General features: G+C 35.6%; 1 protein-coding gene across 6 annotated transcripts in view; it reads right to left on the bottom strand.

Annotated features, from left to right (window-relative positions):
- ZNF148 (zinc finger protein 148) overlaps positions 1–19,062 on the bottom strand; it is a 129,896-nt gene that overhangs the window by 35,044 nt on the left and 75,790 nt on the right. For all 6 annotated transcript variants that reach the window (XM_022567795.2, XM_022567762.2, XM_022567773.3 and 3 more), the window contains 2 exons: positions 8,914–9,037; positions 7,635–7,718 (listed from right to left, as the gene is read on the bottom strand). In XM_022567795.2, the coding sequence (XP_022423503.1) occupies positions 7,635–7,718; positions 8,914–9,037 (208 nt within the window). The remainder of the gene's footprint in view (positions 1–7,634; positions 7,719–8,913; positions 9,038–19,062) is intronic.

Raw genomic sequence — 19,062 nt, forward strand, 5'->3', positions numbered from 1 at the left:
CATCTTGGGGCACAAATCAAGCCTCATTACATTTAAGAAAACTGAAATCATATCAAGCATCTTTTCTGACCACAATGCTATGAAATTAGAAATCAATTACAGGGAAAACAACATAAAATACACAAACACATGAAGGCTAAACAATACTAAATAACCAAGAGATCACTGAAGAAATCAAAGAGGAAATAAAAAAATACCTAGAGACAGGGGCTTCCCTGGTGGCGCAGTGGTTTAGAGTCCACCTGCTAATGCAGGGGACACGGGTTTGTGCCCTGGTCTGGGAAGATCCCACATGCCGCGGAGCGGCTAGGCCCGTGAGCCATGGCCACTGAGCCTGCGAGTCCGGAGCCTGTGCTCCGCAACGGGAGAGGCCACAACAGTGAGAGGCCCGCATACCGCAAAAAAAAAAAACAAAAAAAAAACCTAGAGACAAATGACAATGAAAACATGATGATACAAAACCTATGGGATGCAGCAAAGGAAGTTCTAAGAGGGAAGTTTACAGCAAAACCAGCCTATCTCAAGAAACAAGAAACATCTCAAATAAACAATCTAACCTTACACCTAAAGGAACTAGAGCAAGAAGAACAAACAAAACCCAAAGTTAGAAGAAGGAAAGAAATCATAAAGATCAGAGCAGAAATAAATGAAACAGAAACAAAGAAAACAATAGCAAAGATCAATAAAACTAAAAGCTGGTTCTTTGAGAAGATAAACAAAATTGATAAACCATTAGCCAGACTCATCAAGAAAAAGAGGGAGAGGACTCATATCAATAAAATTAGAAATGCAAAAGGAGCAGTTACAACAGACACCACAGAAATACAAAGCATCCTAAGAGACTACTACAAGCAACTCTATGCCAGTAAAATGGACAACCTGGAAGAAATGGACAAATTCTGAGAAAGGTATAACCTTCCAAGACTGAACCAGGAAGAAATAGAAAATATGAACAGACCAATCACAAGTAATGATATTGAAACTGTGATTAAAAATCTTCCAACAAACAAAAGTCCAGAACCAGATGGCTTCACAGGTGAATTCTATCAAACATTTAGAGAAGAGCTAACACCCATCCTTCTCAAACTCTTCCAAAAAATTGCAGAGGAAGGAACACTCCCAAACTCATTCTATGAGGCCACCATCACCCTGATACAGAGAAAGATACTACAAAGAAAGAAAATTACAGACCAATATCACTGATGAATATAGATGCAAAGATCCTCAACAAAATACTAGCAAACAGAATCCAACAACACATTAAAAGGATCATACACCATGATCAAGTGGGATTTATCCCAGGGATGCAAAGATTCTTCAATATATGCAAATCAATCAATGTGACACATCACATTAACAAACTGAAGAATAAAAACCATATGATCATCTCAACAGATGCAGAAAAAGCTTTTCACAAAATTCAACACCCATTTTGATAAAAATTCTCCAGAAAGTGGGCATGGAGGGAACCTACCTCAACATAATAAAAGCCATATATGACAAACCCACAGCAAACATCATTCTCAATGGTGAAAAACTGAAAGCATTTCCTCTAAGATCAGGAACAAGACAAGGATGTCCACTCTCACCACTCTTATTCAACAAAGTTTTGGAAGTCCTAGCCATGGCAATCAGAGAAGAAAAAGAAATAAAAGGAATACAAATTGGAAAAGAAGAAGAAAAACTGTCACTGTTTGCAGATGAAATGACAGTATACACAGAGAATCCTAAAGATGCCACCACAAAACTACTAGAGCTAATCAATGAATTTGGTAAAACTGCAGGGTACAAAATTAATGCACAGAAATCTCCTGCATTCCTATACACTAATGATGAAAAATCTGAAAGAGAAATTAAGGAAACACTCCCATTTACCACTGCAACAAGAAGAATAAAATACCTAGGAATATACCTACCTAGGGAGACAAAAGACCTGTTTGCAGAAAACTATAAGACACTGATGAAAGAACAATCAACAAAACAAAGAACAATTAAAGGTGATATCAACAGATGGAGAGATATACCACATTCTTGGATTGGAAGAATCAATATTGTGAAAATGACTATACTACCCAAAGCAATCTACAGGTTCAACGCAATCTCTATCAAATTACCAATGGCATGTTTTACAGAACTAGAATAAAAAGGCTTAAAATTTGTATGGAGACACAAAAGACCCAGAATAGGCAAAGCAATCTTGAGAGAAAAAAACGGAGCTAGAGGAATCAAACTCCCTGACTTCAGACTATACTACAAAGCTTCGGTAATCAAGACAATATGGCTTCCACCCCTTTTAGATGTTACTAAACCCACAAGGAAGGCTAAGCCGTAACTGGCTTACTGGTAGAGCAAGAAAAACTCAAAAAGGCAAACGATATCGTTCTGCTTCTAGTCCCATTCTTCATAGTTAGTGATTTCACATTGTGTGGCCTGGAGTCGCAGAGACTTGAGCTGGAATCTTGGCTCCACCATATACTAGATTATATAAATTTCGGTAAGTTTCTTAACTTCTGTGTGCATCCTACTTCTTCTTCATCTGAAAAATGGGGATAGTAATAGCGCCTCCCTTTCAAGGTTAATGAGGACTAAATGAGACATTTAACAAAACATTTAGCACAATATCCGGTCTTAGTAAATTCTCAATAAACATTAACTACCCAATATAACCTGTTGAAATCCAAGATACCCCATGGCTTAGCATAATTATTTTTCCAAACTAATATTACAAAATTGTGACCAGCACTGTAAAAAAGAATTTACTACTAGAACTGAAAAGAAAACAGCAGAGCGCAATAAGTCAAGTATTGTTCTGAAAATCTTTTTTCAGACTCAGACACACATTCTTTCTCTCTCTCCCCACCCCCCTCAACTGAGCCTCCCACAGTTTTTCTCTGTTGCCTTCACTATGTAGTCTTCGAAAGACTGCACATCTGGCTCTTCTTCAGGGCACAAGAGCATTTTGTATAAAATTCTACAACACTTACTACACTCGGCTTGTTTATATGTGTATCTCTCCCATTAGAATGTAAATTCCAACATCACTAATTATTAGAGAAATGCAAATCAAAACTACAATGAGGTACCACCTCACACCAGTCGGAATGGTCGTCATCAAAAATCTACAAACAATAAATGCTGGTGAGGGTGTGGAGAAAAGGGAACCCTCCTATACTGTTGGTGGGAATGTAAATTGGTGTAGCCACTACAGAGAACAGTATGGAGGTTCCTTAAAAAGCTGAAAATATCAGGGTGATGGTGGCCTCGTAGGATGAGTTTGGGAGTGTTGCTCCCTCACATATACCATGTTCTTGGATTGGAAGAATCAACATTGTGAAAATGACTATACTACCCAAAGCAATCTACAGATTCAATGCAATCCCTATCAAACTACCCCTGGCATTTTTCACAGAACTAGAACAAAAAATCTTAAAATTTGTATGGAGACACAAAAGGCCCCGAATAGCCAAAGCAGTCTTGAGGGAAAAAAACGGAGCTGGAGGAATCAGACTCCCTGACTTCAGACTATACTACAAAGCTACAGTAATCAAGACAGTATGGTACTGCCACAAAAACAGAAATATAGATCAATGGAACAAGATAGAAAGCCCAGAGATAAACCCACGCACATATGGTCACCTTATCTTTGATAAAGAAGGCAAGAATATACAGTGGAGAAAAGATAGCCTCTTCAATAAGTGGTGCTTGGGAAACTGGACAGGTACATGTAAAAGTATGAAATTAGAACACTCCCTAACACCATACACAAAAATAAACTTAAGGGCTTCCCTGGTGGCGCAGTGGTTGAGAGTCTGCCTGCCGATACAGGAGACACGGGTTCGTGCCCCGGTCTGGGAAGATCCCACATGCCGCGGAGCAGCTGGGCCCGTGAGTCGTGGCCGTTGAGCCTGTGCGTCTGGAGCCTGTGCTCCGCAACGGGAGAGGCCACAGCAGTGAGAGGCCCACGTACCGCAAAATAACAAAACAAACAAACAAAAAAACTCAAAATGGATTAAAGACCTAAATGTAAGGCCAGACACTGTAAAACTCTTAGAGGAAAACATAGGCAGAACACTCTATGACATAAATCACAGCAAGATCCTTTTTGACCCACCTCCTAGAGAAATGGAAATAAAAAAAATAAACAAATGGGACCTAATGAAACTTAAAAGCTTTGGCATAGCAAAGGAAACCATAAACAAGACCAAAAGACAACCCTCAGAATGGGAGAAAATATTTGCAAATGAAATTGCAAATGAAATCTCCAAAATTTATAAGCAGCTCATGCAGCTCAATATCAAAAAAACAAACAACGCGATCCAAAACTGGGCAGAAGACCTAAGTAGACATTTATCCAAAGAAGATATACAGACTGCCAACAAACACATGAAAGAATGTTCAACATCATTAATCACTAGAGAAATGCAAATCAAAACTACAATGAGATTTCATCTCACACCGGTCACAATGGCCATCATCAAAAAATCTACAAACAATGGATGCTGGAGAGGGTGTGGAGAAAAGGGAACCCTCTTGCACTGTTGGTGGGAATGTGAATTGATACAGCCACTATGGAGAACAGTATGGAGGTTCCTTATAAAACTAAAAATAGAACCACCATACAACCCAGCAATCCTACTACTGGGCATATACCCTGAGAAAACCATAATTCAAAAAGAGTCATGTACCACAATGTTCATTGCAGCTCTATTTACAATAGCCAGGACATGGAAGCAACCTAAGCATCCATCAACAGATGAATGGATAAAGAAGATGTGGCACATATATACAATGGAATATTACTCAGCCATAAAAAGAAACGAAATGGAGTTATTTGTAGTGAGGTGGATGGACCTAGAGTCTGTCATACAGAGTGAAGTTAAGTCAAAGAGAAAAACAAATACCATATGCTAACACATATATATGGAATTTAAGGGAAAAAAAAAAAAAAGGACATGAAGAACCTAGGGGCAAGATGGGAATAAAGACACAGACCTACTAGAGAATGGACTTGAGGATATGGGGAGGGGGAAGGGTAAGCTGTGACAAAGTGAGAGAGTGGCATGGACAGATATACACTACCAAACGTAAAATAGATACCTAGTGGGAAGCAGCCGCATAGCACAGGGAGATCAGCTCGGTGCTTTGTGACCACCTAGAGGGGTGGGATGGGGGGGTGGGAGGAAGACGCAAGAGGGAGGGGATATGGGGATATATGTATATGTATAGCTGGTTCACTTTGTTATAAAGAAGAAACTAACACACCATTGTAAAGCAATTATACTCCAATAAAAATGTTAAAAAAAAAAAAAAAAAAGAAAATAGAACTACCATAAGACCCAGCAATTCCACTACTAGGTGTATACCCAGAGAAAAATCACAGTTCGAAAAGATACATGCACCCCAATGTTCACTGCAGCACTATTTACAATAGCCAGGACGTGGAAGCAACCTAAATGTCCATCAACAGAAGAATGGATAAAGATGTGGTACATACATACAATGGAATGTTACTCAGCCATAAAAAAGAACAAAATAATGCCATTTGCAGCAACATGGATGGACCTAGAGACTGTCATACTAAGTGAAGTAAGTCAGACACAGAAAGACAAATATCATGATATTGCTTATATGTGCAATCTAAAAAAAGGGGTACAAATGAACTTATTTACAAAACAGAAGTAGAGTCACAGATGTAGAAAACAAACGGTTACCAGGGGATTTGGTGGGGGCGGGGTGGATAAATTGGGAGACTGGGATTGACATAAACACACTACTATATATAAAATAGATAACTAATAAACACCTACTGTATAGCCCAGGGAACTCTACTCAGTACTCTGTAATGGCCTATATGGGAAAAGAATCTAAAAAAAGAGTGGATATATGTATATGTATAACTGATTCACTTTGTTGTACACCTGAAACTAACACAACATTGTACATCAACTATACTCCAATAAAATTTTTTTTAAAAAGGTAAACTCCAAGGAAACTGCCTTTTATTACCTATTTCTGGTACATGAAAAATACTGCCAGCTCAGTAAAATTTGTTGAATGAGTGATTAAATCATCAAAATCTAATAGGTATTAAAAACATACAAAACATTTAACTGTTTTCATTTATCATTATCTGATTGGGTTTTATTATTGTATAAACTTTAAATTTACCTATAAGTCACAAAAAAATCAATAAAGTTGGGACCTCCCTGGTGGTCCAGTGGTAAAGAATCCACCTTCCAATGCAGGGGATGCGGGTTTGATCCCTGATCAGGGAACTAAGATCCCACGTGCCACGGGGCAACTAAGCGCTCATGCCACAACTAGGAAGAAGCCCGTGTGCCAAAACAAAGAGCTCACATGCCTCAACGAAGATCCCGCATGCCACAGCTAAGACCCAACATAGCCAAAAAAAACCCAGAATATTAAAAAAAAAATAACAGGACTTAAAAAAAAAAAAAAAATCAATACCGTTGTTCTTCCTCCCAAGTGCCTTGTATACTCCCGTCTAGAAAAGGTGAAAAATGTTTACTTAAGAAACTGAAATGGGTGGTGTGCATAATGATCTTTGAAAAGTAGAACATCAAAGCATACAGATGTGCTGCACAGCTGAAGTTTTATTTAGGAGACTAGCCATGTTCATGTTTGTTAGGGGCCAATAAAGTTAAGGAAAATTTATTAGGCAGAAAAGCTTGCTTCCTCTATATGACAAACTGTCCAAAGATCCCCTTTCACAGGTACTGCAGGTACCATGAGAACACATCTAAATAACAACACTGGGCAGGTACTTGCTTGACTACTTAATATAGAGATATTTGAAGAACCTTAATATTTTCAATATTCATATATTATTACCATCATTTTCAATTCTATGTAAATGTAAGAACCAAAGTTATACAAATTTACCAACTCTTTTATTCCATCACAAAAAGGCAAAATACTGGAAATAAATTCTAAAGAAACACTTTTCATCATGCTTAGAGATGTCAAAAGTTGACAGTTTACTAAATCAAGGTTACATATAAAACTTGGTTTTACGTCCATCAAAAAAAAAAAAAAAGAATAAATGCAACTAAACGTTTGCTCTAAAATGAGGCTCAACTTTTAAAGGTATGGGTTCCTTTATAGTAATCTTCCAAAATATTTGTTTCTAAATCTTTAACAACTTGACTGAAAAACTGGAAGTTTACAATTTATAAGATTATAACTCTCTTGATATAGTAAGCTATATACATGAAACTGTAAGGGGGAAAAAGTGGTATCGCTATTTTAGGACTCAGGCACTTTGCTTCATCCCCGTGGCTAATTACTGCAAATGATATTTTTACCTACTCTAAACTTGTTAAACATCTAAGGAAACAGCTATTTCACAAAACTTCTTTCCATTTGTCACTTTAAACATATTTTAAGCTATTATGAAACTCTATTTCAAAGTAATTTATTAGGCTCAGATATTAAGCCAAGTCCTACAGTTAACACTGATTTACTGAAGGCAGAAAAAAAAGATAAGCTGTGATAAATACTCTTAAGAAACAAAACTGACAAAAGTTGCAACAAGTTGTTGCTCCTTATTAAAAATTCTTCCCTATATTTGAAATGGTAATTTTAATGACCCTAGTAAGGGAGGCAACACTCACCAGTATGAATCTTCTCATGTCTCTGTAGCAGGTACTTCTGTATGAAACGCATGTCACATTGACTACATTGAAATGGTTTTTCACCTTAAAATAATTTCACATCCACAAATTAGTTACTGGATAAAACACAGTTTATAGTTACTATTTTTGAAGAAACAGAAATCTTAGAAGCCCAAATTCTGGAAATTCCAAATTATCCACACAAAGTTTTTATACTATTCATTAACAGAATTTTATTTCCTCTCAATTTCCTCCCCAAGATTTAAAAATTCACATTCTCACAACCTCACAAAAATGAGATTAAATCTTTCAAGGGAAAAAGAAGTAAATAAATAAAGCAATTTAAAATAGAATTTAAAAATCACAAGGCTAGAAAGGACTCTACCGGTTACCAAGTGTGTCTTAAACATCTCTTCTTTTTATCTGGAGGAAGATCCACCCACCTTGTTCTCCCTGGCTAACCACCACTTTATGCTCTTTCACTTATTTTCTCCAGAACCTTCAGAACTTTCTAAACATCCCCTTAAAAAAAAACTAATCCTGTCTCTTCAAACGTTCCCTCTCTGTTGGAGCCTTTCCTTTCAGTAGTCTACCCTATGTCTCAAATTCTTCACCACCCACTTGTCCTTTAACCCTTATACTCTGCTTTCTGAAAAGCTTACTCATGATCTCCCTGCTGTTTATTCTAATGGTTTGTTCTCAGCTCTCAGGTCTCTCTCTATCCTCTCAGAAGGTTGTGCTATGGTTGATCCTACCCTCCTTGGAATTCTCTTTGGGCTTCTGGAACGCTGTATTTTATCAGTTCATCAAATCTACCTTATTACTCTGTCTCCCTACCCACCCCTTAACTCAACATACATGTCTAGTAATCTTTCCCCAAAGATCTGTGATCAGGTCTTTAGTTCTGATCTCCACAACTTCATGTTATTTTTTTATATTTGATTCCCAGATTCATATTTCAAACTCCATCTGGACATCTTACATAGAAAAATAAATGCTGACAGGCTTTTAATAGTTCATTCTTTAACTGTTTCTCTAGCTAAAAAGAACACATTAAGCCAGATAAATATGCAATTAAGACTAATTTTGCACATCTATGCTAATTGTTTTCTCATTTAAAGTTTTTCCTGCTTTCCTTCTTACATCCTGGCCTATGAAGTCTCTGATTTGAAATGCCAGGTTACCTAAAGCCTTAGAAATGAATGACATTTACAAGAAGATGAAAATAGCAAAGATAATAATTTTAATGGCCATAAGCCCACTTTAATTCAAGAAATACCTGTATGAATGAAGACATGTCTCTGTAAGTGATAGTTCGTTCTAAAGGCAGCATTGCAGTGCTCACAAACGTGAGATTTAGGGGTTTTCAAACCAAGTGATCCATCCTCATTTATTGTAAGGATCTGGTTTTAAAAAAAAAAAAAGGCGAAACAAAAGAAAGAAATTTTTAAAACGTAATACTAATTTATAAAACAGATAATGCCTTTTAATGCAAACAATGGTCACCAGAAATTATGAAATATTTTTTCCTAAATAATCTTGAGAGGGCTATTAGAATAATGTTACCATTAATTTTAAGGAAGTACAATGTGACTCAGTATGGGTAAAAATCACTAATAAAACCTTGGAAGCTGGTTAGGTAAGATCTCAGCACTCTGCCCCCTCCTCTCCAAACCTGATGTCTAGTAGAGTCCCTACGTGTTCACTGCTAGGGTGAGTATAGCTTTATCTTCGATTTCAAAATATCACATATGCAGGACAAAAGTCTTATGTTTTAGACATGGCGTAAATATCAATCAAATAGCACTGGTTAAATAAATCATGGAAAATGAATACAATTTAATATCATGTGGCTGTAAAATAAAACGAGAAAGCTCTCTATATACTTACATAGAAAGAGCTCGAGGATTTATTCTTAAGATAAAAAGCAAGGTCCAGAATCTAGTATATAATTTTGCTAATTTTGTATACAAGATAGTACATATAGCAATATATATGTGTTCGCATATGCATAAAAACTATTTGAGAAGGATATACATAAAATGTATATAACCTTGGTTGTCATGGCTGGGGAACCTGGCATATAGGAGATATGGCAGGAAGGAGGTTTTACACTGTACATACTTAAAACATTTTTCTGAACCATACAAACGCTTACTTATTACGTTCTCCTTTTTCTTTCTTCTTAAAGAAGAAAAAAAGAAAACTAACTTTTTAAGTCATCCTAGAACTGAATTTTGAGTCTGGCTCAGTTTAGGACCTCTAAGGTTACTCTAGGACTACTAAACTATTGTTAAGCATATTCCTTAATAAATGAGAGTGGGTATGGGGAAGGAAGACAGGTGACAAAAGACATCAACCTTGTCTGCCTGTGCCTCCTGTGGTCGAGAATATCTTGGGCCAGGTCTGGACAGTTCCAGAGAGAAGCTCACCTTTGGGCTTCATGTATTCCAGTTTATCAACCATTTGCCCAACATGCAACATTTAAACTGCCTCTTCTCACCAGACACATGGCAGAGTGAAAATAACAAATAATCCCTTTTTTCATTATTGAGGAGAGAAGAAAGATGACAAAATATGATGTGAAGATAAGAAGCAGAGAAAACTAGGAGGTAAGATCAGGAGGAATATGGCAAGTGAGAGGGAAACAGTATTGGAGGTGGGGGCATACAGAGTGGGAGCCAAGAAACTGTGTACCACACAGGGTAGAGAAATCTAGCAAACATCTTACAAAATACAAAGTCCTGTGGAAACTGATTAGGGCCTGTAAATACACAGCTATGACCCCATTCCCAAAACCTAGAAAGAGGGAGTAAGTAAGGAAAAAGGGCTTTAATTTTTAAAAAAAAATTTTTTACTTTAAGTTCAGGAAGACAATTCAGCCTATACTGTATGTAAATCAACGGTATTTATTATGCAAATTATACAGAGCATGTGGGTTCTGGGCAAACTGCCAATGTGGTCAACAATGCTTCAAAGTCTATGTACCAAAGTCACAGAGGGAAACATTTGGCAGGAGAATGCAAGTGGGTGTCACAGCTTCCTGAAGAGTCAGTGAGAACAGAAAGTTTCATCTCTGGTCAGTCAGTCTAAAATTTCTTCAACCCCTCCAAGTCACAAAATAATATTCAAGTTAACAATGTGTAAAACAAATGAACAAAAAAACCACAAAATCTTTTAAAACATGATTCAAAATATTTCTAACATAAAATAAGTAACAAAAAGATGTTAAACATTTTATACGAAACAGAATAAAAACAAGATAGCACCAGGTATTTTTTCACATATGTTGATAACAAATAAGAAGACCCAAGTGCCAAAAACATGGCAACTCAATAGCTTTCTGTGGCATAGCAACTGCAAGGAAAGGCTTTGTAAGGAACAAATCCGGCCCAAGTTACTTAATGTGAAACGGATGTAATCCTTGACTATACAAAGCCCTTTTATGAAGAGTTAAGGAGTTCTAGGTCATTGTTTTCTGGCACTGGGGGTAATGCTGCCTTTCACTGTGGACTCAAGCCTTAATTCAAGGTGGATTTTATGGATGAAACAGCAAACACTGACTTGTGAATAAGCAGACTGAAAAACCTAGCATATTTATAAGTTCAATGACACAAAAATTAAATTGTTGGACATTTTGTATTTAATTTTATATTAATTTTTTTCTTTTCTTAGGCCAGGGTAACACACATCTTTGTATCAATATAAAAGAAAATTATCTTGCCTCAGAAGAACACCAGTGGCTCTTCCAATTTATAATCTGTTTTAAATATAACCGACAGATCTTGTCTGTTTTACTCACCACTATAACCCCAGTATCCAAATGGTATCATAGTGAAGCTCTATAAATGTCTGTTGATATGGCTGCCTACTACCCATACCAAACATCCTGACAGCTTACCACTCTCTTCTTCGTAAAACTTTCTGCAAATTCACTAAGTAGTACCATAGTGAAATGGCTATGTAAAGAACAAAGTTCCTTGGTGGAACAGAAATGGCTCATTAATACAGGTAAAATTATCTTCCTTGGTATAGACTTGGTTTCTTTTCCTGTTCACATCCTTTCCAGATCTTTTAGTAAAATGTGATCTACCAGGTAAGTGGATTTGCCTGAGATTAGCAGGCTTACTTGCTACTAGTACCATAAAATGTTTTTGCTTTTCTTTTTCCCTTCAACATATGAGCACCATTACAACGGAAGAATTTGAAATTTCCAAGTTTAAACCCTAAGGTGCCTGCTATAATATCTCCACATGATTTGTCTTGACTCCTGTCACTGCTGCTTTTGGAGAAATATGGTACGTTATAAAGATCAAGCAACCGGGCTTCATCAAGAGTAAAGAAATTAGTAATAGTCTAAACAATACTCAGCATACTTGATTTTTTTCCTTAACTGTTTCATAAGTTTAAAACAGAATTTTTCAGTAGAATATTTCAATACCAAATGGAACTCCTCAATTAATCTGCTTTCTTAACCTCACGGTCCATTAGCAGATATATTTTTTGTTCTGAGCCAAATCTGTTCCCAGCTAGCTATCTATATACATAGCAATGCCTATGTTAAATAATATACCAATTTTCATCCAACGAAGCACTAACCTCTGCCTATTCAATTTAGAGATTTTTGACTCCTCAAGGGTCACTGCCACCAAATAACTGAAACTTGACACCCCTCAGTGAGAGTTTTTTTCTCTTAAAAGGCAGATGTGATTTTCCCCATTCTATATATACTAGGTACTACTGAAATTGTTAAAGCATATTTTAAACTAATGATTATAAGTTTTATCATACATTCTTAAATCAATTTCTAAACCACCAAAACCCCAAAAACAATTTGGAGGAGACAGTTTAAAATTCTCACCTATTATGAGCTGTTTTACTGCAACTGAGGGTGGGGAGTGAGATCTAAAGTTCACTTTACTCTCCAAATCCAACTAGAAATGGAAGAAGAGTGCAAGCCCAAAGACATACAACAAAATAACAAAGTAGCTCAAAGCAATAACCACCTAAACATCCTGACCATCCTACTTATCGTTAATATCCCACCTCACGTTGTCACTTTCTTTCATTCTCCATGATTTTTACTGTCTCTCAGCATTTGATTTTACTTATTAACAAATTTCATTTCTAAATGGCAAGCTTTTGCCAGTGCTAGAACATGAAATTCACTATATCATAAGCATGGTATATATAACATGATATCAATAACTGATGTTCAGGAGAATGACCCTGAGGCCTTAGAAAAGGTTATTTCTCTCATATTTCCTAAATATCAGGCAAAGAAGTATGTGAATTTTTTAAAAGAAAGATTTACAGACAAATATTTTTTAAAATTAGGGTTTGATTCTGTGGAAAAATTATTTACCCAGAATACAAAATTCCCTGGAGAAATTAGATAAATAAAATACTAATACTTTTTTTTAAAACTGATTTTCTTCTTCGTTTTTCTCTTAAGTACTATTCCTTATTTCCATCCCCAGTCTTACAATCAGTTATTTACCGTAAGGCTACTCCTTCCACAATCAAGCTAACATGTAGGAGAAAGCCTGACAAATAGCTAGTATATCTATTTCTCTCCTTCTTTCAATTAAATTTTCCTCATTTTAAATCACTCAGTTTAGAATCTTTTTGATTCTAAAATCACTAATCTTTTCTGGGAACCAGTGGTGTATAATAAATTGCTGGGAATGGATTCTCTATATAATTCATAATCTATTTGATTTGTGGGATAGGCTCTTCCTTCCTGAGTTCAGCATAACTCTGAAAAATCAATTTCTACTCAGACCACCTATAGTGTTATAACAAAAAACCCAGTTCCTTTCTTCAGTACCTGATAAGAGATCCTGGCACGTAACAGGCACTCAAATTATTTGCTAAGAGAATGAAAAAGGAGATACATTTCAGAATAAGGTAATCAAAAAGCACTCTGCTCTACCTCATTCTATTACTAAAGAGTTTGAAAAGACCTATAAAGCATATATAATACTGGATTAAGATAATATTGTTATATTTTACTGAAAAGGATTCTTAGAGTTCATCAATGTTAACTCAACAATCCTCATAAAACCCTTCTGTGGTGGAAAACGTCATCACCTACTTCACATAAGTCAATAGCAAAGTCGGGTGGTAATACCTCATTTATCCAGAAACTTTTACTATTAAGACTTGAGATTCTCAAGCCCCAACGCAGCCAAAAAAAAAAGTGGTGCTGGGAAAACTGGACAAGCTACATGTAAAAGGAAATCAAAACACTCCCTAACACCATACACAAAAACAAACTCAAAATGGATTAGAGACCTAAATATAAGGCCAGACACTATAAAACGCTTAGAGGAAAACATAGGAAGAACACTCTTTGACATAAATCACAGCAAGATCTTTTTTGATCCACCTCCTAGAGAAATGGAAATAAAAACAAAAATAAACAAATGAAACTTAAAAGCTTTTGCACAGCAAAGGAAACTACAAACAAGACGAAAAGACACTCCTCAGAATGGGAGAAAATATTTGCAAATGAATCAACGGACAAAGGATTAATTTCCAAAATATATAAACAGCTCATGCAGCTCAATATTAAAAAAACGAACAACCCAATCCAAAAATGGGCAGAAGACCTAAATAGGCATTTCTCCAAAGAAGACATACAGATGGCCAAGCAGCACATGAAAAGCTGCTCAACATCACTAATAATTAGAAAAATGCAAATCAAAACTACAATGAGGTATCACATCACACCAGTTAGAATGGGCATCATCAGAAAATCTACAAACAACAAATGCTGGAGAGGGTGTGGAGAAAAGGGAACCCTCTTGCACTGTTGGTGGGAATGTAAATTGATACAGTCACTATGGAGGACAGTATGGAGGTTCCTTAAAAAACTAAAAATAGAACTACCATATGACCCAGCAATCCCACTACTGGGCATATACCCTGAGAAAACCATAATTCAAAAAGACACATGCACCCCAATGTTCACTGCAGCACTATGTACAATAGCCAGGTCATGGAAGCAACCTAAATGCCCATCGACACACATATGGATAAAGAAGATGTGGTACATATATACGATGGAATATTACTCAGCCATAAAAAGGAACGAAATTGGGTCATTTGTAGACACGTGGATGGATCGAGACTGTCATACAGAGTGAAGTAAGTCAGAAAGAGAAAAACAAATATTGTATATTAATGCATATATGTGGAACCTAGAAAAACGGTACAGATGAACCGGTTTGCCGGGCAGAAATAGAGACACAGAAGTACAGAACAAACGTATGAACACCATTGGGGAAAGCAGCGGGGGCGGGGGAGACGAATTGGGCGATTGGGATTGACATGTATACACTGATGTGTATAAAACATGACTAATAAGGACCTGCTGTATAAAAAAATAAATAAAATAAAATTCAAAAAGAAAAAAACCAGTACTCAGAGTTGTGAGGATTAAATGAGTTAATGATATCAAGTGTTTAGAACAGTGCCTGGCACATACTAGTGTGTGTAAGAGCACTATAAAAATAGTTGTTATTATTATAAAGTTTGGAAAACAAGAAAAGCTGAGAGCAACCTTTTTAGTATGCAAAGAGTGTTAAAAGAGAATGAACCAGAATAGTAGGAAAGCAATTTCATTTCTTACAATAGTGTTAAATATGGTGGAAGGGTAGACTATTTTATGTGAGGTTTTGCAAAGAACAATAAAAAGAGGGTGAAAATTGACCTCGCCAAGTACTGCAGGGACATGACATTAAAGTCAGGACAATAAATTCAACAAAAAAAGACTAGGTGATCTTTAAAAAAAAAAAAAAAAAAAACAAAGTAAACCATAATCACCCTGGACTCTTTTAGTATAAATGGAAATCCCCTAAATTAGAATCTCCGAGCATGGGGCCTGTGTATTTATAACTGGAATAGACCTATGGGTGATCTAATGCAGAGCCACGAGAACCACTAACATGAATGCACTGAGACTGAATTAAGTCTACTAAAACTTTTCATACATTTCTAATAACTTTAGTTCTCTGTAGTCCTAATCCACAACAAAACAAAAAAAGAGTCAAAGGGGCAATGGAAGGTGATGTTAAGTGGCCACATAGGTACAGCAATGTAAAAATGAATACTATATCATTAAGGAATGAGACAGTGAAGCAATTATAAGCAGTCAAAAAACTCTTAAAAGTCTAGCAGTCAGGAGTTTTCAGGATGAGGGGGAAAAAGCCCTAACATCTCAGTCTTCCCAGAGGGCTTCACTATGATACCTATGATTTTTTCTTTAATGTTTACAACATCAACCCCAAAGCATTAAAAGCTGAATTATGTTCAAATGTACTATGTTTTAAAAGAAAACAACATATTAAAGATTTCCAACTAAGTGGTTAAAATAAAATTAAACATTTAAAAGGGACAAGTTTTTATTATATAGAAAATTTGCTTTCATAAAACAACTTATTCCATGACAGTATCAAATAACTTGATCAAGATAACATTCCCTACCTTGATTACCCTCTTCTTCAGACATGCTGCCAAACGTATTTTGGCAATTTTCAAGTGTCAAATCTACCTTAAGATGACTAAGCTTTGCCATATGATAAAGGCTCAGGAAGCAAACTACTGCTTAAAATTCATGGCAGCTAAAAATGACATAACATTACAGTATTTCTCACCACAAAGCTTAGTTGGAAGGGACCAGGTCTACATGGATGTGTAAGCTCTAATATTTTTACTAAAAGTCCATAAGATAACTTCAGTGATACTTCCTGTACAGATCCCCAATCTAACATGACACAATGGTAACATATACTCAAAATATTAGTAATGGCAAAATCCAAGATTTGGGAAAAGTGTTTCCAGAGAGTGGAGTCCTCTAAGCATAATACATTACAATTAATTGAGAAACTTAAAGCTGTTTTTAAGGAATTTAAAACAAGCAACACATTGATTTATAAACATGAGATAAGGTTTTCTTTCTCTTCATACAGAAAGGGGAGAGTTACTTTAATGAAAAATCAGAAGTGTGAATATTTAAACACATGTTCAAAGTTCTGAGACTCCAGACACAAAACCACTCATCTGGACACTGCAAGACCAGTGTTAAAAACAGACCACAACCATTCTCTGTCCTATTACATGTAACAGGTCAGGACAATCTAAAAATAATTGTTTTTGTTATTCTCACATCCATGTCTGCCATATATTATTTCCAGTCATTTCAGCCTCCTAAGAACTGCTCTAAAAAGACTGCCCAAAACATTTTCTTATATACAGTATACTCAGAATAGGCCAAATCTTTCATCTAGCAACTACACAGATATATATACAAATATTTAAATAATGTCCTTAGAAATATTTTGATAATACATTATAAATGACTTTATCTCAAATTAGACAAGCAAAAATGGCTTAAACTGTAAAAATCTGATCTGTACTACCTAGAACATATAAAGATTCCAAATAAAACCCTACTAGAAGATAATAATCTGAGTTTTAGTCAGAATTTCAGAATTATACTCAAGAATAGTATCAGAAAAACATGGCAATGAAACATCAAGGAAAATGTACAACTTACATATATTATTTTTAAAGACTTGAAATAGATTCCCCATAGATCAGCAATGAACCCAAAGTAACATAATCACTATCTCAATTTTAGAAATTAACTTTTTCCTCAAAGAACTTGATGTATTCATTAATGTAAAATTTTAAAAGTCTCATATATCACTGAGAAAAACATTAACCTCAAGAAAAGAAAGGGAAGAAAGGAAGGGGGGCATAAAGGGATAGCACAAAACATGAAATATAAAATGTCAATAATTATGAAAAAAAACACAAGTTTTAGTATGACCAATACCCAAAGAAATTAAAATTTAAACTATAATGAGACACCCATCTTAAGCTACAAAAAAAACAAAGTTTCATACTCAAGGCTGGTGAGAGTATGGACAAACACACCTTAGGTCCACTGCAGGCAGCAATGTAACTGATACAACATTTCTGGAAGGAGTAACATTATCAAGAAACTTTACTTATTTTGCTTGCTTCCTTGCTTATGTACTCATTTATTTTTAAAGAAACCTTTTTAAAAGTTCACGCCCTTTGATTTAGTAGTACACGAAGATCCATACACAAATATTTCAAGAGCAGCATGATTTAAAATGAAGGCAAAGAGAAAACAACTTTCCAACAACAGAGCAATCACTGAATATAATGTGATATATCAAAAAATAATACATTCATTATGCAGGTAATAAAATCATTATAAAAAATCTTTAATAACTTTAAAAACAGCTCACATACTCTTTAAGTTACAAATCAGGAAATTCAGACAATCCACACAAATTTGAAAATAGAAAGGGAATATTGCAGAAAATTAAGGTATTCATCTCTAGGAAATGTAACTATGGGTTATTTTAGTCTCTATATTTTTCAAACAGTAGCCACGCTTATATATCCCAAAAGCAGTGGTATGTTGGTAAATGTTTAACAACAGTTTAAGGAGTCAGTGGGCTGCATTGCTGATTTCCATGGTGTAAATATTCTCACCATGCCTAATTTCAAGCTACCAATGGTTTTAGCACCAGCTTGCAAAATTCCTGAAAACTCAGCAATCAGCTCTGGCAAGCCAGTACAAACTGGGTTCAGCACACCATTTGAGTCCAAAAGTATACAGATAATGATGATGATTATGATTTAAATACAAATACAAAAACAAGCAGCCCTCAAAATAAAAAGGTCATGTTATAAAATCTTTTTTAAAAAGCCTTCTTCACTACACAAGGGAAGAAAACAAAAGATGAAAAATAACTATAAAGATATAAATTATACTATACAGAGTTCAAAGACTTCCCTGGAATACCAAAATGCTACATATAGTCAACTACTACTGTACTGAAAAGGAAAAAAGGCAGGCAATTCCTAATAGTATTTACGGGTCAGTCGTTTATTTATTAATCCATTCATTCACCCACAGTATTTATTGAGAGTCCCTTAGGCCTACTATTCCAGGCTCTTAGGATATAGCTGTGAATAAAATTAGTCCCTGCCCTCGTGGAGCTTACAGTCTATTCTAGCACAGTTATCACACAACCTTTTCCTAATGAGTAATCAATACTGAATTTTCCTGAAACCATATATTAACATAAGTAAAACTAATATGAATGAGAAGCAAGGGCACTGCATACCATCTGTTAAGTTTTTAAAGAAAAGAGAGACACGGGGCAAGAAAAGTTTGTTTTCAAAAAAAAAAAAAAAACACGGTGAAAGGGAAGTGGAAAAATTTAAAGCAGTGGCCCACCACCTCTATTCAGGCAAGCATCCCTTCCTTTCTCCTGGTGAAGCTGATGCAACATTCCAACTTTACTAAGCCATATGAGACTTTTATGTTGCCTATGGTCCAGCCAGATTCCTGCCAATAAGATTAAGCAATTGTATGGGA

The sequence above is a fragment of the Delphinapterus leucas genome, chromosome 4 (genome assembly GCF_059928025.1).
Source record: "Delphinapterus leucas isolate spDelLeu-1000000601 "Yukka" chromosome 4, BTC_Dleu_Yukka2, whole genome shotgun sequence".
Lineage (NCBI taxonomy): Eukaryota > Metazoa > Chordata > Mammalia > Artiodactyla > Monodontidae > Delphinapterus > Delphinapterus leucas.